Genomic DNA, 26828 nt, shown 5'->3' with positions numbered 1-26828 from the left:
CCCCCCCCCCCCGAAATCAGCATTATGGATTGCAGTGGGAGAGAAGACACTGAGAAGTTGCTCTCCACAGATAGAACTTTGGAACACTGAGGTACCAGACATCCCTACAGGTGCGCCAGATTTCAACTACTGTACTGTAATAATGTAAGAACACACCTTGAATTCCCTGTTTTGAGAGATGGACACACAGAGTTCCTAGTCTGTTTTGAGACAAAGGTGTACAACACTCCTGTTTTCTCATTTATGTAGTGATCAGATCCTCTCAGACTTTCTAAGGGGTAGTCAAACTGCGGCCCTCCAGATGTCCATGGACTACAATTCCCATGAGCCCCTGCCAGCGTTTGCTGTCAGGGGCTCATGGGAATTGTATTCCATGGACATCTGGAGGGCCGCAGTTTGACCACCCCTATTCTAAGTAATGTGGAAGTGTTTTGACTATTGCAAGAGTCCCCTGAATGAACCCGTCAGTGGCTGAGGCTGAAATGATTTTTTTTTTGATGGCATAACTATATGCCTCTCTTCTTTTGATCTAGGTCTGATTAAGCTGATGCCTTGATTCTTGGTTATTCTTCTCCCTTCCCTCCCCCTGCATTTTCTTGGCTGGACCATTCAGAATAACTAATTGGCGGACCAAGTCAAATGCACATACAGTTTCCCATTTACGTCTTTAAAACACCTGAGAGTGATCCACCTACCATTGTTGCAGCGGTTTCCAGGGCAGCACATGCCATCTCTGTGACAACGCCTCTTTTTCCTCCTACAAATCATGCAGGCAGAAGTAGCTTGGTGGGGACTATGGCAATATTTCCCAACTTCACATTCCTTGTCATTGGTACAAGGGTAAGCCTAAGTGGAGAGAACAGGGAGAAAACCATTATTAGTTAATAGTTTGACAATGACAAAACCAACAAAGGAAGGGAAAAGGAAGTACAGCACAAGGGAACTGTTAGACTTCAATAATTTTATGATAGGAAATGGTCTGACACCCCCAAAGCCTAGATTTATAGCTCTGTAATCATCATTGGTCACAGCTGATACCAAAAGAGCTTTCTGTTTTATTCTGTTTTTCTTTCAGCCTTTACAGACTGGGAGCCTGCCAACTCCGTGTATCAGGAGTGCGTAGAGCCCATAATGCATCTGATACTTTATTTGTTTGTTTATATTCTGCCTTTCTGATCAATCAGGCCCACCAAGGCAGTTATCCCAGCATATTTGAGGGACCACCTATCCAAATACATCTCCCAAAGAGCGTTATTCTCTGCCAGTTGCCTTGGCAAAAAGAGGTCTGTCTGGCCTCTACCAGGGCCAACACCTTTATGGTCTTAGTCCCCACTTGGTGGATTGAGCTCCTGGAAAAGATGTGGGCCCTGTCAGAACTTAATCATCTCCATAGGCCCTGCAAAATGGAGGTCTCCCACCAGGTATTTGGCCAGGCTGCCAGAAATACCAAGAGCCCCCCTTCCCCCCTCAAACACTCTTCCTCGTAACATCTGGATGTGGTAAATGATTCGGGAGAATAATGTGTCAGGTAATGAGATGGGGCCGGGAGCAAGGGATATCAACGGTTGTTGGATGGGTCAGTGATCATTACATTTTAATTCATGTTGACTTTAAATTATTGTATACTGCCCTGAGATGGCTGGGCTGTGAGGAGTGGTCCTATAAATCTAATGATGGATGGATGGATGGATGGATGAATGAATGATCAACCATGTCATGTGAGTTGGGCAATGCAAGGCTTTTCCATGTGACACACATGGGGGTGGAGCCTGAAGTGGACAGGGTTTGGGGAGGGGAGGGACTTCACTGGGGTATAAAGTCCACCTTCCAAAATGACAATTTTCTCCAGGTGAACTGATCTTTGTCATCTGGAGATAAGTTTATTTATTTATTTATTTATTGTATTTCTATGCCACCCTCCCCGAAGGCTCAGAGCGGTTTACAGGAAACAACAAAATAGTACAGGTAATATAATAGTTGCAATAGTGAGAGATCTCCAACCACCACCTGGATGGCGGCAGCCCTAAGCAACCCTGTGCAGGAGGCTGGACTAAGAGTATGAGTCTGTCCATGGGGGTGGGGTGTCAGAGATGAAGTCTATCCAGCTACTCCATGGCCCAGTGTTCACTTCACTGAGCCTCCGAACACCTTGAATGACTTGTGGCAGCCTTCCAAAGTAGTAAATCCAGAACAGGGGAAACAAATGTTTCCTATAAAAATTAAAAATACTGTTTTCATCCATAGCTGGGGGTTTAGAACAATGCCAGCCTTCTCTGTTAATAATCAGTTAAGCTCCAGCATTTCGACTCCTCAGAATCTGGTGATAGCAATGTTTTGTTTTGGGGTTTTTTTTGCCTTCCTTTAAAAAAGAAATCCTCTCAATATTCTCACATAAATCTTTCCTCCTACCAAAGACCCATGGCTTGGCAAAACATTATAAAGTTGAAACACTTCTCTGAATTTATAGCAGCCCTTTGATCTCACAAACTTGGCACGAGAGAACCCTCAAGCTTGTGAGAATCCCAGTGGGGCGCTTCTTAGTTTGAGTAGAGCAGGAAACACTTCTGGGGTGTGTAGACAACACTCAGAACAATCATCTCAAATAGAGCACAATGAAGGGCTTTTAAGTGTTATCTAAACATTTAAGACTCTTTTTTGAGGAGAAAAGAAAGACGTTAACTTTCCATTCCAGGCTTTTATCAATGCATGCCTCCCTGTGACCTTATTTCTTTCTTACTTGGCCAATATTCTAACAATCTGCCTGGAGAGACTGAACTTAAGGGGACCAGCTGTTCTTTGGTACTACCTTGAACTACATGTTTAAATCCTGTGGCACTGAAGATGACAACTGTGCCATTTCAAGGAATCTCTTTAGGATAAAAATGGTGTTTGGACACTGAGATTTTGATTCCCTATGCCAGGGGTAGTCAGACTGCGGCCCTCCAGATGTCCATGGACTACAATTCCCAGGAGCCCCCTGCCAGCATTTGCTGGCAGGGGGCTCCTGGGAATTGTAGTCCATGGACATCTGGAGGGCCGCAGTTTGAATACCCCTGCCCTATGCATTTTAGCCAGCCTCAAATCTCAAGTTTGCAAAAGTAGAGATGATCAAAAGTAGATTTGTGAAAAGCCTTTCTTCCAGCTAATGTTATGTTTCTGGCTAGAGGGATAAAATATAGTATGATGTATGAATTCGCCCTGCATCTGCTTTTATGTGGCTATATCTTGTTTCACTAAAACTATTTATGGTTTGAAGTATGTTACAAGCACTGTGTGTGTTAGAGCAGGGGAAAGAGGACTTCAACATCTGATTGTTTTAAAATAGAGAAAGACATACAGAGTAAACGCTTTCAAGGAGACTCTGGGGAATGTTCCTCTAATTCTATGCCATGGCATGTGGAGTCCTTGGATCTTTCCGTGAGGAACACAGAGTGTGCCAGCCAAGTCATAAAGAAGCCTGGATGCTAGAGGCACAATGTGCCTCCCAAAATAGTGCCTTCGTTGTAAAACCAAGGGCTCTGAATGAACCATATGGATTGGATACTCAAGGGAAATTACAAAGTCGTAAGGAAAAGCCAGAAGTCCCGAATGCAAGCAGCAATCTGTCTGCAGTAAAACAGACCAACCTATTTCTCATTTTCCAATACTAACAATAACATCACTAGGGTTTATTGGAGAACATCTTTGTACAGCTCAAAAGCTTATATGTTCCCACTACTCCCAAAATGTTATCTTCCACAGATATTTCCAAAATGTGCATGCCTGAATGGAAAAGGAAGAACAGCCATGAAGAGCATTTTTGTTATGTCCAGTACAACCTGGCTGCAATCCTGAGAGCACTATCTTGAGAGTAAGCTCCACTGAATAACATGAAGTTTTCTTCTGAGAAGACCTGCTTAAGATGGTTCATCTAGCCATCTCATTGCCACCTCTCAGCACCCTTTCACCATCACTGTCAATTATATTCATTAAAAAGGTTCCTTTCTCAGAGAAGCAAAATGGATTGTAGGTCAGGAGTGACCCTAAAGACTGTTTCCCAGTGTATTTGTGCTCTTATTGGAAGAGGTAATTTGGAATTTTGTAGTGTTTTAAACATGCCTATGGAGACCAAGTATAAGAGCTGGCCAGATGCCCGAGCTGAGCAGCAGTGTTCTTATCAGGCCGACAAGTGAAGAGAGCCAGAGGAGTTTCCAGAAAGTGAGGTTGTTTCAGATCTGTAGGTCAGGAGTCCAGAGATGAATCAAAACACAGGTCCCAAAGGCCAACGTTTCAAAACAAGGGAGTATCAACTTCAGAGTGCACTTTCATCCACACTTCCCTAGTATCTCTCAAGCTCCTAGGTAATAACCAGCCACCTGTATGACCTTAATCCCGTGATGACTCAGCATGACTTTCAGCTGGTAGGTGCCCTCACAGAGCACTCTTCCTTTTAATCTGAGTTCTGCGCTCAACCTATGGCTATGTTCTCTACTAGCTCTGGTGCACCCAGGGAACTGGGAGCAGGCAGCTGATCTTCATCAGCCAGCTGAGAGCTTTGTGTGTGTGTGTGTAGGAGGTGATTAGCAGACAGTTAAGTTGTTTAACATAAACCAAGCCTGTGATCTGAATTTCTTAAAATTACAACAAATGTTTCATTTAACGATAATATAGGGTTTAAGTAGTTTACATGTAAACATTGGTTTAAAAAAATTAAGTTCCTTTGAGTCGTGGCTAAAAGTTGTAGGTACCTGCAGCCTTCTTTCTGGAGGATTCAAGATTCTATGAAGAGCCCCTGGGTGTTGTTTACGAGGGCATTCAAAATGAATCAGTCTGTTGTGTGCCACTCTGGGGCTATAACCCTGCGTTAGCCCAATGGCAATAATATCTCTGCTTCAAAGCTCATGCCAACAATTCCTATGAAACGTGGGCCTATTTCAGAGTACTAAATATGCCTGAGGGAGAGAGGGTGATATATGTAGCCCGAATGGGTGACCACCAAGGAAGACTCTTCAGAGAAAGGCAATTGCAAACTACCCCTGCTGCTTGTTTGCCTTGAAAGCACCATGCTGGCCGTGATGCTTAGTCAAGTCTCTAGAGCACTGCATATTTCCTTATCATTCCCCATGTCTAAAAAGGTAAAGGTATCCCCTGTGCAAGCACCAAGTCATGTCTGACTCAATACGGGGTGGTTTGCCAGTGCCTTCCCCAGTCATCACCGTTTACCCCCCAGCAAGCTGGGTACTCATTTTACCGTCCTGGGAAGGATGGAAGGCTGATTCAACCTTGAGCCGGCTGCTGGGATCGAACTCCCCGCCTCATGGGCAGAGCTTTCAGACTGCATGTCTGCTGCCTTACCACTCTGCGCCACAAGAGGCTCACTTCCCCATGTCTAGCAATAGCAAAATGAGATACATTGAGTACATGCAAATGTTCATTTATACACATTGTGGAACTAGGTCTTCTAATGCTCTTGTAGCTCATGTGGTACATCTCTGGGCAGCTCCACTATGTAGCTTTCATCTGTGAGTTTGTGCTTTCTGCATCCTTTTGGTGGGGTCTGAATCCCATTGTGTGGATTTCAGCATAATAGTTTGCCTAAACCGATATAAAAAAAGTAATACTGAATTAGCATTTCATTGTTTTCTTAAGAAGAGCAGGTGGTGCTTAAGGGACTCTGGAGACCTGAGTTAAAATGTTGATTAAGTAACAGGCGAGAATGAGTTTGATGATCTCAGCATTGTCCCTAGAGGACATTTATTCTCCCCATAAGACAATGCTGTTTTTGATATACTGCAGTTATTTCCTGTTTTGGATGTAGGGAAATAGCACACTTCTGTTGTGGGTCAGTAACTGAAAGAAAACCGCTGTGGTTAGTTTAACTTTTATTAGCATTATGCGATAATTACTTGAATGCCTCTATCTATCATTGTGACCTAATTCCAAAGGACAAGACGAAAAGCCAAATGGAGATGGATTTATTCACCAGGTGGCTGGAAATTAACAAGCCCCATCAAACACTAAAGCTTGCATTATCCATACTATAAAAATGAATACTTGGTGTTAGGTTGTCAACTTGCATCTACCTCAAAGTAGAAGGAAATAAAGGACTATTGAGAAGGTTAACAGACTTATGATTCAATGAAGTTGAGGAATGTGGTTCAAGTCAGTATCTGTAAGCCTGGGAGACTGCCTTTGTCCCTGTGCCCAGTGGTTATCTGTAAGGACCATGTGCTTATTTTTAAGGGGGAATAGAGATTTGTGGTTACAGTGAGAGTTCTGAGCTATCTGATCCATTCTGAACTATGCAGCTCATTGTTATTGACTTCTTACCTGGGACCAGTAGATAGACATTGTCTGGGAATTCCATGCTTCCCAGGTATGTTTGGGTTCAAGTTCCCCAACTCAAACAGCCTTGAGAAGGTGCCATATGGCCCAATGGGGAAAGCTTAATACGTATTGATAGGCCTACACATAGCCTTCCCCAACAGGACAAACAGAGGATAAAGATGACCAAGTGAGATCAGGAAACCAGATGCAGGCTTAACTTCCCTCTCCCTGCATGCCATGTTCCCAATAGAAAATGGGCCTAGATGTTCTGGGGAAGCAGAGAAGTCTCAAACCATGTCTGTCAAGTAGACCAGAAGAAGGGCCTAGGAACAGTACATTGTGTAGCTAGGACCTCACAAGACATATTCAAAGGGCTCTTTAAAGCATTCTTCCCTAGAAGGTAGGCATTGTCAGGTTGCTTCCCTTTGAGATCCTAGCTGATCACTCTTTTTTGCTTCCGTCTTGGATAGGGTAACTCAACTATAAGATCAAGGGTTCAAAGTTTCATCATCACTTTTCACACTGGGTAAGGAAGAGTTTTATCACCCCTTGTATTTGTTTTGCTTTGCTCAGAACCACATCAAAACTGCTGGGTGCTTCTGTCCTTTGCATTACAATTCAAAATTAATCATTGCCTAGGCAAGTACACCATATTCATCATGAAATGTTGTAGCTTTCATTTAAAAATAAGAACCTTCTATGAACAAAGGGTGTGTAGTGGTCAAAGGGTTGGATGAGGATCTGTTGGGTAGCCCGATCTCCCATTGGCCAGCTCTCTGTTGGCCAGATCTGTTGAGTGGCCAGATATCCCATAAAAACCTTCTATGAACAAAGGATGTGTAGTGGTCAAAGAGTTGGATAAGGATCTGTTGGGTGGCCAGATATCCCATAAAAACCTTCTATGAACAAAGGATGTGGAGTGGTCAAAGGGTTGGATGAGACCTGTTGGATGACCATATCTCCCATCAGGCTCCTACTGCTTCAGACTCCCACTGCTACTTGGTGAAGCAGTGGGGAAAAATTAATGAAAAATTTGCATCCCAATGACACTCTAAGAATTCCTAGAGCATCACTGAAACATCATCCCTTTCCCACCTCCAAAAGCTCCCAAGGGTAGTCATCAGATGAATGGAAACCCTAAAGATCTGGGAGGCCCAGGTTCAAATCTCCACTTGGCCATGGAAGCTCATGGGGTGACCCTAGGTCAGTTACTCTCTTAGCTTAACTTGTCTCTTGCTGTGAAGACAAATGATAGAACAATGTACGCACTCTGAGCTTCTTGCGAAAAGGTGACATAAATATGTATAGGTATATACTGTAGATCTGACAGTGAAGATACTCCACACAGGTAGGCTCTTAGGCTTGGCAGCAACCACAGTTTGGGGAAAGGGATTTCAGTGGGGTCCCTGGTGCAGCAGTGATGTCCTCACTGTACCAGTTCCCTAATGCAGATTACCCCCTCTCCTTTCCAGGAGTGAGTGCTTTCCATGTGATAAGCAAAAGCAGGCCCCTGTAGGTTTCCCCCCATGGGTGAAATAGCACCTGAGCGGAGTAAGCCAAGGTTATGAGAATGACACTGGGGAAAGGGTGAAATGCCACAGCCCCAATTCTGATCTCCCCAGGTGCTTCGAAGGAAACTGACTGGTAGACCCCTTCACAGGCTCACACTGGTCCTGATCTTTTTCAGCATTGTCAGTGGCTGTCAAAGTGATTCATGTTGGCAGAAGAATTACCACACTGGAACTGTCACAGAACTCCAGACAGCAACAGTACCTAATATTTTGACAGCTGTGACAAATGTCGCCTGTGACAAGAAGACTTTATCACTTGATTTGATGTCCTCTCTGAGTGCCTCACCAAAAAAAACCTTTTGACAAAGATTGTTAATGCCCTTTATTCCCCATCCAGCTTTTTCAAAAGGATCTTTCTTGGCTTTCATGTCTGCTCTCTCCTTCCCACCCTCTGTCTGCTAGCTTGCTTTTTAGTTTTGTCTCTGCCTAGTAATTTATCATCTGTCCCAGACGTAGATCCTTCTGGCTTTTTCAGCAGTCTGTTTACTGCTAAGGAGAACAGTGGCTTTCCAAAATATACAAGAATCATAAAACCACAAAATACTTCTGGTAGGTCTTTATCTCTTTTTGGGAAAGCTGAGTGAATTCCTTCCACTGAAATTGTGTAGGTGATAGACCATTACATGTGAGAAACAGGCAAGCAATTGGAAGACACGGCTTATAGGCCCCATGCCAGACTTATCTGCCTTGGACACGGAGGAGTGCTTCTCTGTCATGCTAAATGCCCACCAGGCAAGAGCCGGACTGGGACATCTGTTGTGTTCTGTTATCTAAAAGTTTATCAGTCTACAGAATGTACGTGTCATGTGTCCAGTACTTCAGCATCTCATTAAGCCTCCATTAAAAGGTAAAATGATTTAATTCTCTCAGGCAGTTGGCAAATATATCTCTTAATGTACTTTGCCCAATGTGCTTTAATCTGAATTACCTGCACATGCTGGTGAATTAGCACAAAAACAAAAAAGGGAAAAATGCCAGGTGATAATAGTTTTATTTTACAAAGTCCCTACATGTTTAGTCCTGTAGGCTTCATCAGGGGGAATCAGAGCATGCACCTGGTACTGGAACTGTCCACAGTAAATGGAATCTTTTACAGCAGTGGTCCCCAACCCCTGGTCCAGGGACCGGAACCGGTTCAAAGATCAGTCGATACCGGGCCGTGGCTCCTCCTCCCCGGCTGCTGCCTCGGGGGCTGCCCTGCCACTCTGCCGCCAGGTCAACTTTGGTGCTCTCCAGCAGCCGCCACGGCTGGGGGCTCCTGCTCGGCGTTAATGCCCCTGCATAGACTTATGGTGCAGCCTCATTTGGCATACTGTGTATACTTCTGGTCACCATATCTCCAAAAGAACCTTGCAGAGCTGGAAAAGGGGGACCAAGATGAGGGGGTTGGAGCACCTTCCCTGTGAGGAAGATACTAAACTGGGAGGGGTAGCAAACACAACTGAAGACTGCAACAGAATACAGGATGATCTTGATAGGCTTGAGAAGTGGGCTAAACTGAATAAAATGAAGCTCAATAGGGATAAATGTGAAGTTCTGCATTTAGGTAGGAAAAACCAAATACACCAATATAAGATGGGGGAGACTTGTCTTGGCAGTAGCATGTGCGAAAAGGATCTAGTAGTAGACTATACATTGAACATGAGTCAGCAGTGTGACTCAGTGGCTAAAAAGGCAAATGGGATTTTGGGGTGTATCAAATGGAGTATCGTGTCCAGATCACGGGAGGTGATGTTACCATTTTAATCTGCTCTGGTTCAGCCTCACTTGGAGTACTGTGTTCAGTTTTGGGCACCCCACTTGAAGAGGGATGTTGACAAACTGGAACATGTCCAGAGGAGGGCAACAAAGATGGTGAGGGGTTTGGAGACCAAGACTTATGAAGAAAGGTTGGGGGAGCTTGGTCTGTTTAGCCTACAGAGGAGACGACTGAGAGGGGATCTGATAACCATCTTCAAGTATTTAAAAGGGTGCCATATGAAGGATGGAGCAGAATTGTTCTATCTTGCCCCAGACGGACAGACCAGAACCAATGGAATGAAATTAATTAAAAAGAAATTCCATCTAAACATCCGGAAGAAGTCCCTGTCAGTTAGAGCGGTTTCTCAGTGGAACAGGCTTCCTTGGGAGGTGGTAGGTTCTCCATCTTTGGAAAATTTTAAACAGAGGCTAGATAGCCATCTGATGGAGAGGCTTATTCTGTGAAGACAAAGGGGTGGCGGATTACAGTAGATGAGTGATTGGGATGTGAGTGTCCTGCATAGTTCAGGGGGTTGGACTAGATGACCCAGGAGGTCCCTTCCAACTCTATGATTCTATGATGCATACAGAGGGAAAGAGGTGATAGAGAAAAGTTTCTCCCTCTCCCAACATTCTAGAACTTAAGGGCATCCAATTGAACTGATGACCCTTCCTGCCCAGCTACAGGACCCCTGTCTTTGAAGGGATGAGCTTCAGATGACTCTGCTTGAGCCACTTCATCACTGCTTCCAGGCAGCTGGCTAATGCTTCTGGGGGAGAATCAAGGTGACCATCCATCAGGAGGAAGAGCTGGGTAATGGAGAATACTTTTTGCTAGTTTGCTATTCAACCCAAGGTTGCGTTTTTACCTCAGTTTACAAAATCATGTGTGCTGTATCAATGTATGTGAGCTGTATCAATACTCAAGAGCAGTGGTCTCCCACCCATGGGCCGGGACCTCAGGTGGGTCACAGAGCCCTAACTGCTGGGTCATGAGGCCCCTAGAAGTTTTAATGCTTTGGGGAAGGGCTTGTTGCTGATGTGCATGCATAAAGAGCACCACTCCAATTTCCTCCCTTTGCCTGCACAAGCAGGAGGACACAGAGGGAGTAATCCTGGACTCTGAATCAGAGATATATTATTCCAGATCTCCCTTCTAGGGTTGCCAGGACCTGGTGATTAGCAGGGAACTTATAGATGGTATCAGGGCCTCACTGGCAACATTATGACTTCACGGCAAAATTCTGACATCTCTTCCTGTTATGTCTGAGCATCTCTGGGTGATCCCAAGTGCACTCTGGGACTTGGAGAAGAAGAAGAAGAAGAAGAGTTGGTTCTTATATGCCGCTTTTCCCTACCCGAAGGAGGCTCAAAGCGGCTTACAGTCCCCTTCCCATTCCTCTCCCCACAACAGACACCCTGTGGGGTGGGTGAGGCTGAGAGAGCCCTGATATTACTGCTCGGTCAGAACAATTTTATCAGTGCCGTGGCGAGCCTAAGGTCACCCAGCTGGATGCATGTGGGGGAGCGCAGAATCGAACCTGGCATGCCAGATTAGAAGTCCGCACTCTTAACCACTACACCAAACTGGCTCTCAAAACTCTATGGGCAAAACTCTTGGGCAAAACTCTATGGTTAAACCATATTTGTCCAAATTCCAAGGTATCCCCAGTACCACCCAGTAATCCACTAACATCACTGCCAGGTGCATAAGGAGAGATGTCTGCACCTTGGCATTCTCCTGCTGCCCCCCCCCCCATTTGCAGCCATCCACCCACCCCCAGCCCGCTGAGCAGCAGTCGGGAAGTGTCTACTTGGGGCAGGGGGAGTACGGAACATGGCCATGGTATTAATCCTTGCAGTTCAGCAGGCCCCACATTCTCTGAGATTTAAAGGCTCGCTTCAGGGCTGGTACAGTTAAAGGCTTCTGCTGTATAGAGACAATCCATATACCAAGAGGTATAGGCTGCCCTTGAAAAGTTCTCAGAAACTCAGTTAGTAAAAATCACATTTGCTTGTCACTTACATCCTGTTGTACCTATTCTGGTTGATCCACATTGGCTGCCAGTCCTTTTTCACATGCAACTTAAAAGTGTTGGTTTTAATGGCCTAAATTGTATGGGCCAAGATTACCAACAAGCTCCCCCCCCCCCCGAGGTGTTGAGATTGGCAGGTGGAGCCCGCATTGGCATACCGCCCTTTCCTCAAGAGGCAACATGTCACATTATCTCTTGTATTTCTCCTACCCAGACTCTTGGGCTTGTAGGAGAACAATAGCATGGCATTAAGTTCAGGCCCGGTTAATGAAGACCAGGAAAGTGCAAAAATGAGCCCTCGGACAGCGAGGATTTCCTGGCACATCAACCTCTGTGGCTGGGTATATTTAGTCCGCGTGGTAATGAAATCCATGTCGTTCATTAAGAAACGCGTCAATTATCTCCCTTAATGAAGAGGCCAAGCTCTCAACAAGGTTCTTTCACAGAAGTACAGAGGGCGGCAGGGCTGCTTTATGGGGCCCTGCTGGTACTGTTTGTTCTGTTCCAGACAGTTGTTAACAGTCTAACACTTCATTTTTCAACATTCTGAAGGCTTTTCTTTGACACTTTAATTTACTTTGGAAGAGCCAATCAGGCAATAGAAGAATGGGAGCATAGTTGGGTTGCCAGGTCTCCCCAGTTCACCAACAGGGGATGAGGGGTTAGGGCTGCCAGATCCAGGCAGGGAAACGCCTAGAGATTTGCGACAGGCATGGACCCCATTGTGCTACAATGCCAGGGAGTCCATGTTCTAGAGCAGGGGTAGTCAACCCGTGGTCCTCCAGAGGTCAATGGACTACAATTCCCATGAGCCCCTGCCAGCAAATGCTTCAGCAACTATTCTTTCTTATTTTCGCCATGTGCCTTTTAAACACTGGGAGAGGGCAGCAGATGAGTGTAGTGGCACTGTGAAAAAGCCATCTAATTATGCAAGACAGCACAAATGAGATGCATACACATTAGCTTGGCTGCATCTGAACTTCACACTGAAGAATTAGCTCCTTAATCATGAACAGCAAGCTGGAAATGAACCTAACTGGTACATGCTGGAGTGTAACTAACTTTAATGGCCATTTTCTTGATTTTATTACTTCAGTTGTTTTTAAAGTATTATTAGCCAACCTTAGGCTTTGGGCTGTGTATGTGACATTTAGACATGTAACTAAATGAAATATATTAAAATGTGCAAATACAGAAACGTTTGCCTGTAGCAACTTTATAACACAATGTGACCGCACGGCAGTGGTTCCCCCACATCATGCTCGGCTCCTGACATTTTAGCCCCCCCCCACACACACACACACTCTGTTTCACAATAGCCTTTTGATCTGTTTTAATGTCCTGGTTTTCTTGAAGCAGTATTGTTTGAATGTTTCATTCAGGAACCTCATCTTTCCTCTCGAATGTCTTTGAAACCAATCAACACCAAGTCATTTTTAAAACAAAACAAAAACCGCTAAATCCTCTGGGCTTGGCACTACATCTGACTAGTCTGTTTCTTTGTAGAATAAATATCCATTACGGATTTGCTCCTTTTTCACACTGGTCACCCTTATTGTCAAGTGGGTGGCCCAATGGTCATTTATCCCATTGTACACATTTTCCACTCCTGAAACAAAGTTGTTTGTCCAAACTCAGCTATACCACAGTTACATTTTAACCAGTAAAAAGTTGTTGTGATTTATCTGATTCAGATGTAATACAGGCTAAAACTGCAGGGAACGTCAGTGTAGTTATATTATACCAGCTCTGTCTGTCTGTCTGTCTGTCTGTCTGTCTGTCTGTCTGTCTGTCTGTCGTCTGTCTAATAATTTTTCTAGTGTAACGCAAACCACAGCTGATATTACAACCAGCTAGCACTACTGTTGCAAATTAGACATCTGCTGTTAGGCCCTGTGTGAGCCCTGCTGGCAAAACCAGCCCCACCCCAGAATGGCTTCCTGACATCATCTGCTTCAAGGTTGCCTATATAAATTTTTCTGAATTGAATTTGTAATCAAATGGTTTCTGTATAGTGTATTCCAAACCAACTGAAGTTTGCTGTTGCAACATTCTCTCTCTCTCTCTCTCTCTCTCACACACACACACACACACACACACACACGCGCACACACACACACAAATGTATGACCCATTCTGGAGGTTTTATCTTCCCCAAAATCATAGCAGTTAAAACACATGCCATTGCTAGCAACGTGGTGGCACCATGCCAATCATGCCCCATTCTCCCAACATCTCCCACCCCCGCTGACAAGTGGGCAGCAAAAGAAGGGGGCTGGAGATCTTCCTCTAAAGTAGAGACCCTTAACAAAACTGTATGCAGATCCTAACTGAAAATGCATTTAGGTGGTTGGGCTTAAGCAGGAGAAACACGTTCGAATCCGATGGAACCTTTTAAGATCAACAAAGTTTCATTCAAAGCATAAGCTTTCATGTGCACATGAACACATACGTTGAATAAAACTTTGCTGGTTTTAAAGGTGCCACTGGACTCAGGTGCCACTGGAAAAAATTTTTTCCTGAAAATATATTACTTGAAAAAGGAAAGTATCTCTTTCAGGGAGTTGGACTAGATGACCGTGGAGGCCCCTTCCAACTCTATGATTCTATGAGTCTACTCTATTCTAGGTGGTTTGAAGGGTAGATCTAAACAGTTCTTTTCAGACATTACAATCACACATGCTGTATTGGGGTATGCACTGTCTGTGATACTTCCAATGTAGCCAGTCACCTTTTGCATATGAAAAGCGAAATATGCACATTTGCTTATACATATGTCATAATTTCATTGTATTTCTTCATACCATGTACATAATAATCACATACTTCTGTTATGGAGTCCATACTGACTACAGATTATTAATAATATCAACTAAAGAAATTATACATGTCATGAAGTTCCACGGTGTAGAGGGTGAGGAGTAGAGAACCATACTGAGGTTAATACAATGCTAATGTAAATTAAAATGCACCCCTCCATTATTCACTACTGGGCAAACATATTCACACACCCTCCAGAAAAAGAATAATGATGATCATTACTGAGACTATTTAAATGAACACGATCAACAAAATTACTGAGCTGAAAGCTACAAGGTTTATTTAAAATTGCAGGCAAGAATGTTATTTCAATGTAATTGTAATCCTGACTGATGCCATTTTGAAGGTGGAGAAGAGTTCGGACCAAGTTCCAGTCTCTTTCCAGGCATACCTCCAATGACTAATTACCCCGGACTATGGAAAGCCATAAAACTTGGTGCAACTTATTCGAAACTGCTGGCCAATTCTGAATATTGCCAAGGAACGTAAATCCCAGAGAAACACACACACTTCTCACTTGTGTTGCCCCAGGTGTAAATGCAGTTGATAGCTTCCTTCCCAACTCTGCTAATTCCAAATTGTGCACCCCTGGGATGGTGGAATGAAAGGGAATGGCCTCAACGTTAGGCTTCTTAATACAGGAAGCCACAGCTACTGGGAAACGCAGCCATAAATCCTTTTTCAGCACTGAGTGTCAGATATCACGATTCATTAGCAATGATGATTTGCTTCATTATAAAACATCTGTCTTACTTTGTATATGTTAGCGCTGAATGAAACACCAATTGAATTCAGGTCAAAGGCAGAATTTATGTGGACTTTGTTGATTCATTTATTTAAAGGATGTTTTTGCATAATCCTTTCCACCAAGTTATCCCAGGCAGCTGACAGTCACAAAACATAATACACCTTAACCAAAAGCAGCAGCAGCCTTATATATAAGTCATAAATTAAAACGGTAATCAAAGCATTGCAATAAAACACAGCAAACCCTCAACAGAAATACAGGAAAACGGCAGGAATTGCAAAAGTGTCAACCCTCTTAGCACCTCCCCTCACCTCAACTAGTTGGATGCAGCCTAAAAATATTGACCCAAACCAATGGGAATGAGAACGTCTTCATCGAATGCTAAAATGAACGCAAGGTTTGTTGTTAGATGCTTCTGAAGAAGATTAGTACAGTTCACTGGCAGCACCACCACTAAGAGAGCTCTTCCCAGGCTTGGCCAACAACTACCATTGAGCAAGTAGGAGTAGCCAGTGTAAAGCCTCTGATGAGAATATTGATAAAGAGCAGGACTATTTAGGAGCAGGTGGCTGAGATGTTAAACCTACAGGGCACTCCTGTCGACATCCTGGCTGCATTTTGGAACAGCTGAAAATTTTAAGAAAGCCATCCGGTCCAACTTTGAATTTTTGGGGAAGGACTTCCAAACTATGTAACGGGAAGCAAGAAACAGCACATAGACCCATGCAACTTAACACTGCTTTTAGATACTGATCTCTATGCTAATCAGTGGTGCTGAGGGGAAAGGGGTCATTACATCAAGACCAAGAGATTAATACATTTATCTTCTTGGTATCATCACTTCCATTTAAATTGGGAGGCTAACTGTAGCACATATTGGTTTAGACATGGCCCAGGTAAAGTGGGGTTCATGTACACAGAGAGCAATTTAGTGGAGTTCTGTAAACTTTGTTACCAGATCAATAGATGTGTCCTTATGTAACTGTTAAAATAGGATTCTAAAAACTTTGCACAATATACATTTTTCTTTGTTTTCTAAGCTTATAGCTAAGCCACGGCAGGCAAACTAGCAATTAGTCCAAACCACCCAGGTTTCTAGCTTAGCCACAAACAAGAGAGCCAGCCTGGTGTTGTGGCTAGGGTGCTGGTTTAGGACAGTTAGCTGGTCAGCTACGGAAACACCAAGGGACTGGGGTGAATGGGACATCCAAATGGAATCTGTCAACCACTCAGTGTTTCTACTTACATAACTGGAAGTGACACCATCATATCACAGGACATTCTAGGGTTCACTCAAAATTCTACAGCAAACACCATAGACTTTCAGGTGAATCCTAGAACGTGTTACAGTATAGTGATGTCACTTCCAGGTACATAACCAGAAGAGACATTATGACATTGTGAAGGATGCTATTTCACTCCCCTTCCTCAAGACATTGGCAGGTGATGACATGTCAAAGTGGAGCTCAGGTATACAGATAGGATGTGGGTAGCATGGCCAGCCTATGATCTGTGAGGCTCAGGTTCAAATCCACTCTACCATGAAGCTTGCTGGTTGAAATTAGGCCAGTCATTATGCCTTAGCTTAACTATCTTTCCTTATTGTAAGGATAAAACAGAGGATGGAAAAGAGACTTGCATTAGACTGTGCTGCTTAGAGGAAAACCAGACAAAATGGGTTCAATGACTGATTTTCCCATGAAGGCCTACCCTTAGGAGATCTGCAGCATACATCACAGGTCAGCCACTGAGACAAAACTGTAGTAAAGAGGCAGTTGCCCCAACTATTCTTGGATTTTTTACAATCATGCTTATGGGATCCTCACAATTCTCCTTCAGCTACAATGACTGATCCTGGGCACGCTCCTTTTTCTGTTGGCTACAGCTGTTACAAAGTGCAGGCAATGTAATCTGGCATACTTGGCTGGATTGTGGAACCGATGAGCCCCATGATTGCTTTCCAGATGATAAAATAACATCTCCCAGGAGCCTAGCAACAACTACATATAACAGCAGGGCACATTTGCCAAGAACCTCCTGATCTGGGCAGTCACTGCATGGTATGGATAGGGACTAGGAATGCCAGTCTTCTGGTAGAAACTGGGAATGCCCCAGAATTTGTCTAGGGTGTCTCCTGCTTAGAGGGGAGGTGAAAGGATGCCAAATATTATTTAGATATAATTTAGGTAGGCAGATTAGCAAAATGTTAGATGTTAATTTTTGAAGCCTCAATCATAGACCTGGCGGAATAGCCCAAGCCCTGCGGAACTGTCCAAGGTCTCACAGGACTCTGATGTTACCAAAATGAATGTTCCACTAGTCTGGGGCCAGGGTATGACAAGCTCTGACCCTGGCTAAGGCCAGTTTAATTTCATTAGGATGGTGGAATCTAAGCAGATCCCTTGAAAACCTCTATATGGACAGTGTTCATATGACATATTATTGGAAGAATGCACAGTGATGTATTTATCAGCCATATCCAAATGTAGTTTAAAAATGTCTTTGGACACACTCAAAACACAAGCAGTGGACTATTTAATGAGAATCCATAAGGCTCAGTTTTCTTGTTGCTTCTTTCTGAATAACAAGTAACACAATTCACAGTTACTGAATACAGAAACTCTGGAAAACAATGTATCACACAAGCATTTTTGCTGTGGGTCCAACTGGGAAGAAAATGGTGTCAGTGAATGGGAATGATCAATAAAGGACCTCCCCCATGTCACAGTGTAAAGTATGATACTAACGTACTTTGAACTAAAAAAAAAGCTAAGAAGTCACGATCCATTCCTAATGAGACCAGTCCATTGGCCTCTATAGGGTCAATAATGGGTTTGCAATGATTTACATTAAAGGCTACTCCCATGAATAATAGATTACTCAGTGGGCCCTGAAACTCTTGCCTAATGCTAATGTCAAATACAGCAGGGCTGACTTACTTGAAAGTGACAGATAACTCGGGGAAAAGTCTGGAATATGTGCCATTCAGAAGCTGCAGGGCTCATGGTGGGCTTGATTCAAAGAAATCAATTTTAATAATTTTAAATAATGTGTTTTTTTAACTGGATGGAGAGCTTATGTTTCTGTTTTGCTCTTTAGCCAACAATTTGCTCAGGGGAATAAAAATAAATCAATATACATTATAATTAAAGTTGAGTACATAAAGTGGCCTTATATCAAATTGGATTAAAATCATTGCTCATAAAGGCTCATGTAATGGGTGATGTAAAAGATCTCTCCCTGATACCTGGGGGAGTTGCTGCCAATCAGGGAAAACATCGACCCTGATAGCGTTGACAGAGTTCAACTATGCAAAGGAGTTAAGCACCAGCTGCTTAAAGAATAAATGGTTTTATTTTGAAGAGGAACAAGCTTGTAAAGAGAGAGGAGAGATATAGTCCCAGCAATCTAACTGAATAACTGTTCTTCTGGAGACAATCAGGGAGGAAGTATGCTCAAAGGAGTAGAAAGTCTTTAGTTCAGCCAATCAGGAGGAGATTATTTGAAAAACACCGGGAAGTTTCTGCTATCTACACATCTCCTCTGATGCCCCCAGGATAGCTTCATATGCTGTTCAATCATGCACACTACAGACCTTGCATATTCCAACAGAGAGAGAGATTTTACATTACCTTTTATGTGAGCCTTTTAAATCGAGATGAATCTGGGACCATCTGCCTATACAGCAACTGTTTTAGCAGTGAACCATAATTCCTGCCCTAAAGTTCACTATACATGATCTTTGAAGAGGGGATTCTTCAGTGCCAATGCAGGAAAATACAAGCAGTCTTATATAGACTGATGACTGAAAGTATAAACTAGGATAATAGTTGCTGGTAGATGCAGAGGGGGAGAGAGCTGTTGAATTCATGCCCTACTAGAAGCCTTATTAGAAGCATCTGGTTGGCCATTATGGCAGACAGGATGCTGGACTGGATGGACCCTTGTTTTACGTAAGTACTAAAGTGAAAGAAATGACGATTGTATTGTGGTTTGGATACAGAGACTGCCTTGTATCATAGAAATAATCTATCCATTTACTCTGCCTGGCAGTTGACTGAGTTCTCATGAGTCCTCTCCTTTGGATCTGGGTAAATAGTGATGTTAAGGACTAGACTGTTGCAAAGTATCTTTTTGGAGCCACTGAGCAACAGCCCTTCCGCCCTCGTATTTGAATGAAGTCACACAATGTTTTTTTCCATGCTGAAATTGTCTTATAGACCAGGAGTAGTTACCTGTGGCCCTCCAGATGTTCATGGACTACAATTCCCATGAGCCCCTGCCAGCAAATGCAGGGGCTCATGGGAATTGTAATCCATTAACATCTGGAGGGCCACAGGTTGACTACCCCTGTTATAAACTACTTGTTCGGGAGCTCCACTTTTCATGTTACTTGAGGTTAATATCTGCAGGCCCTGTGACCCAAGAACAGTTCTAGATAGTAACATAAATAGGGAGGGGAGAACTCTTATCCATATGTGCAAATGTATATTTTAGACTCTGTGATCCTATCCATGTTTACTCATACACAAGTCTCATTGAGTTAAATGGGATTTACTCCCCGGTAAGAATGTTGAGGAATGGAGCAATGAAGCCTTGCAGTGAATGCCTTCTTCTGTCTCAGCTCTACATAATTCTTTGATTTCACTGTAGTCCACAGACCACGTTCTTCTTAGTTATCTCCTGAGGACTCCAATGGGACTTACTTCCAAGTAAACTGTGCTGAGGATCACAGCCTTAGGAGAATTTTTATTTCATTTCCTCTCCTCCATTCCAAGCCATTTTCTATGTATTTTTCTTTTTACGAGCTACCAAATTACATATGACCAAATGTACCTATTTAGTGAAAATGGGTTCCATTAGTTTGTAACTTTAGCCAAACATTGTTTTCTTTTGAAGGAAGATAATGGAGAACAGGTGGGGATGTTTAGCATCAGGCTGCTGTTTCTAGAATTACATATCTTATGGGACTCACCAGCAATCTCTGAAAGCTGTCAGGAGTGCTCAAGAACAAGTATGATCCAGAGCACATTTTGTACATAAAAAGCCTTTTTAAAAAAAAATTTAAGTAGGTGAGACAGGAGAAAACTAGTTGGCTGGCAAAAGGATTTTAAAGTGTCCTTGTTAAAGGTCAGGACTTCCTTCTGTGCCCCCCATTAACTGAAACCGGCCTCAGTTCCCCCAGGAGAAGCATCACGTTCCCAACATCCTTTCAAAGGCACACTCAGAGCAAGTCTCATTGGCAATTTCAGACATTAGCGACATTCATACAACTCATTCATTTGTGAGGATCAAAAAGAAGCTTTTTCGTGTCCAGGTAATAATGTCTGCCCAGTGCAAAAGTAGCTGCACACAAGATGATCTCCCTGAGTGCTTCCTTTACAAAGACCCTGTGGCAGGCACAAAACATCCAATTAACATGAACAATTTAAAAAGCTGTGAGCGTGCATGCCTCCTGGGCAGCAACATCCTCTTTTCCAGGATGTAAAAAGCATCCATTCTAATACAATTTGTAGCATTACTTAGAATGATTCAGTATGATCTAACAAAATGGATCGCTATGTCCTACATTCCAAATGTCGCTGATTATTTAAAATCAAGATGGAAGCAGCCCTCCACTGAACTGTAGTTCCTGTTCACATCTCCTGTCCCTTCTAATTCATTGTTTCTTCAGATTCCTCCCTCTGATCTTGTCTTTTCTTCATTCCAGAAGACTACCTATTTCCCACCGTTTCCCTCTAGCCCCTGCTCATTTCCCTTGCAAAGCTGCTTGTATCCTTCTGTCTTCTTGCCTTTCTTCAACTTCTTGTTCTTCTGCTTTTCTGGCAGCTCTTTAGGACCTGAGCGATTCAGCACATGACAGCCACCACTTCTGCCTACCCTTCTCCTCAATGTCATCAGAGCAGTCCAGACAGTTGCTACCAGAACCACTGGTGCCCGCATGCTTGAATACTTTTCATTTATATATATATTTTAAAACTTTTAAATATCAAGGTCCTTATATGCAGATACAATGTATGTTGTTTGCACAAACAATTCCTAAGATAGCATGTTCACCACCTTCCTGGTGGTCAATGGCCACCCACCATATTTATATCTTTATATTCCCCCTTCCAAAGGTCATTCTGGGATGATGCTCACTTTGTTCAGACAGAAGATGAAAGACAGATAACTAACTTGGGTTGCCATATCCCAGGTGGGACCTGGAGTTTTCCTGGAATTACAGTTGATCTCCAGAGCTTCCATGAGAAAGTGGGGGTTTGAGTGTGGGTCTTCCAAAGCCTAGTCGGGCACTCTAATCAGTGTACATGCTTACCTCCCCTAACTCTCCCACTGAAAACACGGAATGGAAAGTGCTAAACTTTCAAAAGAAGCCAAAGTTAATCATCACCATTATCTTTATTTTGTATCCTGAACTTCCTATGCTCAAGGTGCATAGGATTAATTACAATTAATAACAGTAAAATCTTAATAATAGTATAAATACAGCAAAAACTTTCTGCTATGCATAAATTCTGGTTTTTATGGGGGGGGGGGAATCCAATATTTCCAGTCCATGCAGGACCCTTCCACAGAAAAGTCCATTTTTTAAGCTTTAAGGAACAGATTTCGGGGGGGGAGGGTTCATTCATTTCTCCCATTTTTTAGTCTTGCCCTTTTTCTTCTCCACCAATCAGTTTAATTTAGAAGAGTTGTTTTTTATAGTTCACTTTTCGTTACCTGAAGGAGTCTCAAAGCAGCTTATAATATCCTTCCCATCCTTGAAATATTGTGCACACTGTATTATGGAGTTTACAATGGTCGGTATTTTCTTCCAGCTTACAGTGGGACGAAACAGAGCAGCAGTGTAAACATTCAGATGATGAAATGGATGTGAGATAACAACAGCTGTCTGATGTAAAAGAGTTACAGCATCAGGAAAGTTCAGATACCGAAAGAATGCAGAATTCTTGTTGCTGTGGTAACGGTAAAACATGAAGCCAACAAAAAAACTTCTTAAAGACGGCAATGTGGAAAAGCACTGAAGCTATCTGGTAAGGATTCTTACATTCTGTGAATATTAAAAACGGACAAAATGGCAAAATCTACCCCACATATATTTAGGTGCCTGTTATACTTCCAAACATTGAATAGAAGCTACCATTCTATCAGGGAAAACAGCTGCAAAATCTGTTGCCAATTCCAGAATATGAGTTTCATCATTTTTCTATCTCGCCACTTAGTATTAACCTGCCTTGTTCCTTTGCTGTCGTCACAGCTGACTTATGGCAACCCCATAAGGTTTTATGGCAAGTGACATTCAGAGGTGGTTTGCCATTGTCATTGCCTGCCTCTGTATCCCTGGACTTCCTTGGTTGTCTCCCATCCAAACGCTAACCAGAGTTGACCCTACTTAGCTTCCGAAATCTGATGAGAGCTGCCTAGTCGAGGCTACCCAGGTCAGGAGCATGCAGTCTGATACAACATATGGTGACCAACAGTCCAGAGCTAGCAGGAATAAAAGAAGCAAAATAGAAAATGTCCTTTGGATGCTTTTCACTGACACAACAACAGTTCCCCTCAATGGAAAAGCAAGTGGTGTAGCAGCTCACAGTGCACTGGTGAAAGACTCAAATATGTGCTTGTATATGTCAAATTACATTTGTCAAAAAACTTTACATCAGTACTTTTCCAGCTGTGTTGTGGGCCATTCCCAACATGCCTTTAGACAGAATGAAATGTGCCTCATGAAATTGTTGCCACCATGGATGCATCTTTATCCCTTCCAATATTTCACAGAGGAAAATGGATCCATGTTTGTTGCACCCTCGAACACAGCTGAGAAGGTCTGTTCTCCCTGCATAGGATTGCAAACTCCAACCTGGGAAATTCCTGGAGGCTTGGGAGCAGAGACTGTGGAGGAGAGAATGTCAGAGTGGTTTTACCTAGAATCTTCTTTGGAATAACTGATTTGAACATGTAGGTTCCACTGCAACTTAAGAAAGGTATCAGTTTCTTAACCTCACCACATATGCTAACCTGCATTCTCAACAATCCCTCAGAAAGGCGAAATGTCCTCTGTATTTGAATTGATCTCTTAATTGGAACAATTGATTTGAACCAGCAGATTGTATGTAACCATGACCAGTATCATGCAATGTAGTTTGGAATATTAAATACGCTCTTCTGTGCTCTGTGAGCAGAGACAGCCAAGTGTTCTACTTCAAAGAAGATGCTTCCATGCTTGAGAGGACAGATGGGCAAGATCTCAGGTAACTGCTGTCAGCAACTGACTAACTACTAGAGAGTTTGGGAAGGGAGATGTACTCTCAAAAATGAGCATTCTAGCCCAGGGGTAGTCAACCTGTGGTCCTCCAGATGTTCATGGACTACAATTCCCATGAGCCCCTGCCAGCAAATGCAGGACCACAGGTTGACTACCCCTGTTCTAGCCTACTAAAACTTCTGAGAAAGTCCACCCAACACACAAATATAGGGGCAGGAACAGAATCAGTAAATAGGGATGGTTGTAGCAAAGAAAACCCCGCAGCATTGCCCCTTCCTTCCACTTGGGAATGCCCAGGAGTTTCCAGTATCTACAGCTGGAAGAAAACCTAGGGAAGGAGTGGGATTCACTGATAGATTCCCTAGCAGGGAAATTATCTAATGCAGCTGTTTTTACAGTTATCAGATGTGGGGAGATCTCATAAGGATCACCATTGTCCAGAAACCATGCAAGCCCTGAATGATTGGGCAACCTTAGGGGAGATGCCAAGAATTAGGAACATTCATGATCACTCACAGGAGTGTTTCCCAGATGTTGCATTTAGGAGGATTAATTCTGGGATTTATATATCCCGAAAATGCCCCAATGAGTGATCACGGAAGTCCCTAATCCTTGGCGTCTTTACCTAAATGATGTCAGCCTGGTTTACAGGCCAGGCAAAAGACATCTCCAGGTGATTTTGCATGGGCTAACCTATGCTACAGCCCATGTAGAACACGTAGGACTGTGGGTCTCTAATGTACACATTAATCACGCACAGTAGATTTTCCCAGGTTGCAAGGGTTTCAACCAAGACCCCATTTAAATCAAGCCCCAGCCAGCTGAAAAATACCTTGAAAAGCCCAACCTGTCAGAGAGACAATACCATGCCAAATGGACCAATATCTGGCCTTAGCCAATGAGAAGTTCATATATTCCCTCAGTTTGCAAGTATCATATTCTGAGGTGCAAGAGCAATCGTGTCCGTGGGATGCTTGGCTATGATGAAGGCCAGGGTATTTCACCAGTAGGTGCATTCCGCCAACTGCGAGATCTACCCTACAAGCCTTTCCAGGAAAACCTCTTGAGGAGTAGGGTGTTTAAAAAATCCAGAGTTCCAAAATTTGGTTTTTCATTTTTAAACATGTCTTTCCCACCCTTTGATTCTGCTCCTTGAATCATGATTCGGCTCCTATTTTGAAAAATTGTTTGCATGCACAGAGGGGTTAATACCAAAGGGACCGGTCCAGTCCTACAGTATGTATGCAGAGTATTCATATGAGAAAACAGAATTCTGTGTGCCACTGTAAAACCTGGGGTCAGAACTACATGTACAATATCCAGATATTGGAGGCAGCAATCCAGTCACCTGAACCACATAGCACCTTCTGTGCGTGCATTTACCAATCCAGCAGGGAACTCTGTCTGCAAAAACTAACCAGGGTGGTCAGCTACTTCTGTCACTTGTTGCAGCACGTTTATTTTTAGTCAATAATTTCTGAAATGTAAATGCCACCACAAACAAAATCTAGGTGCAATTTATTGTGCAATTTATTGTGCAGCACATGAATTCTTCTAAACCTTTCATCTGGCTCAGGTTTTGTTTTAAAGTCAGTGGGAGAGAAACACAACTCTCAAATCATGATGTTGAAGCTCATCAAACACAGGATTCTTGGTTAATTCAGGGGATGCTGGTATCAGATCGCACTTGCCATTCCATGCAACCACTGAAAACAGCACAGTATCCTACCCATGATGCATACAAAGGGATCTCAACATAATGGCCTGAAAGTTGTGCTTCTCTTCTTCCAACTGATGAAGAGGTCTGGAGAAGTCAGAAGGCATCACAAGGTGAGTTATTTTGGCTGATCTTGAGCAAAGGAAGCTACATTGAGTTTGTTTTGAGATTTTGCAATGGATCAGCTTTTTTATCTAGTTCACCAAGTAATTTCTGAAACACACTCTTCAGAGAAATGTTAGTCTATTCTAATATCTTTCGATCTAACCTGGTTCTTTATAACAAGAATGCCACATAGTTATTAGGAATGTTACTGATATGAACAGATTTCTAACCAACCTGAAGGGAGAAAAATGTCCTGTCTCTCAGAAGCGTAATGGGATTTAACAAGTGACATTAGCAATGAAAAGCTTCAATTGTCCATTTCTACATACTAAAGGGACAGTACCTTCTTCTCCAGGTTGGGTGGTAACTCTAGATATTAATGGCTGAGGTCACGATTCACCCAAAGGTAAAAACTCTTGAGTCCTGTTGACCAATAGGTAAGAACATACTTAAATCTCCCACTGAAATTTTTGTTTCTAGGGCATCCATTATAGAGTTAGCAGCTTTAGGAAAAAAATTTGGGTGGGGTGGGCAACTCAACACGGTACAAGGCCAAGGAGTCCTCCCTCCAAAGCAGCCGTTTTCTCCAGAATCATCTGAAAATCAGTTGTAATCGTGGCAAATCTCCACGTAGGGCTGGTATCCCTAATTATCTACCACTGAATATTCTGCTTTTTATTTCTTGCAGATATTCCAAGAGGTCAGACAGAATCACACTGGGAATGAATGATTTTTTAGCAGAAGAAAAACGAGATTTATTTTCCATTAAAAGAGGAAAGGAGAAATGAATAAGAGTAATAGGGAGAATGGAATGCTTGATTTGAAGAAAACTTCCATTGGTGCAGAATATTTTGCAATCAGAGCTTGATTTGGGTTTCAAAGGAATGAAATCTTTAATTTCAAAAACATGTCTTTCCAAATAAATCTGTGCTCAATTATATCCTTCACAACCAGCTGACAAATCTCCCCCCCCCCCCAATGTACCACAATCTTGCCATGACTCTATCATACACTCACAAAGTGGCTTTGGATTTAAGGCGTGGGGGGGGGGGGTTAGTGGTGAAACTCCCCCCCCCCATTTATTTTTGCCCATGTTGCATCCCAAATATCACCTTGGGGCGACTGCTCATTGCAAAGCCTAGCCCGGAATTTAACATAACGCAACTAGACCTCTTGGGAAACAGAAATCTGGATCCAATTTTCAAATGAAAGACCATCTCATTAAACATTTCTTTTTTTAAGACTTTGGAATGGCTTTGTCAGTGTTGGGGGCACAGGCTCTTTTCAGACCTTGGGAATTATTATTTATTTAGATGTTGGTTTTAGATCAAAATGGTTGATGGAAAATGTTTGTGGGGCTGGAGGGGATCATTTGTGACTTCAAACCTGACTGATTTCTAAAGTCAAGGAAAACAACTGGTCAGCAAATAACAAAGCTTTCAGCTTATTTAAATACGGTTTGCAACTTCAAAAATCATGAAGCTTTAAGCAGAGGAGGCATTAAATGACAGGACAGACT

General features: G+C 43.0%; 1 protein-coding gene across 1 annotated transcript in view; it reads right to left on the bottom strand.

Moving 5' to 3' along the window:
• DKK2 (dickkopf Wnt signaling pathway inhibitor 2) overlaps positions 1-26828 on the bottom strand; it is a 70898-nt gene that overhangs the window by 7774 nt on the left and 36296 nt on the right. Inside the window, exon 2 of the mRNA XM_077300671.1 lies at positions 696-846. Coding sequence (XP_077156786.1) covers positions 696-846 — 151 coding nt within the window. The remainder of the gene's footprint in view (positions 1-695; positions 847-26828) is intronic.

The sequence above is a fragment of the Paroedura picta genome, chromosome 10 (genome assembly GCF_049243985.1).
Source record: "Paroedura picta isolate Pp20150507F chromosome 10, Ppicta_v3.0, whole genome shotgun sequence".
Lineage (NCBI taxonomy): Eukaryota > Metazoa > Chordata > Lepidosauria > Squamata > Gekkonidae > Paroedura > Paroedura picta.
Note: the sequence above shows the minus strand (reverse complement) of the source record. Positions and strands in the feature narration are given on the sequence as shown.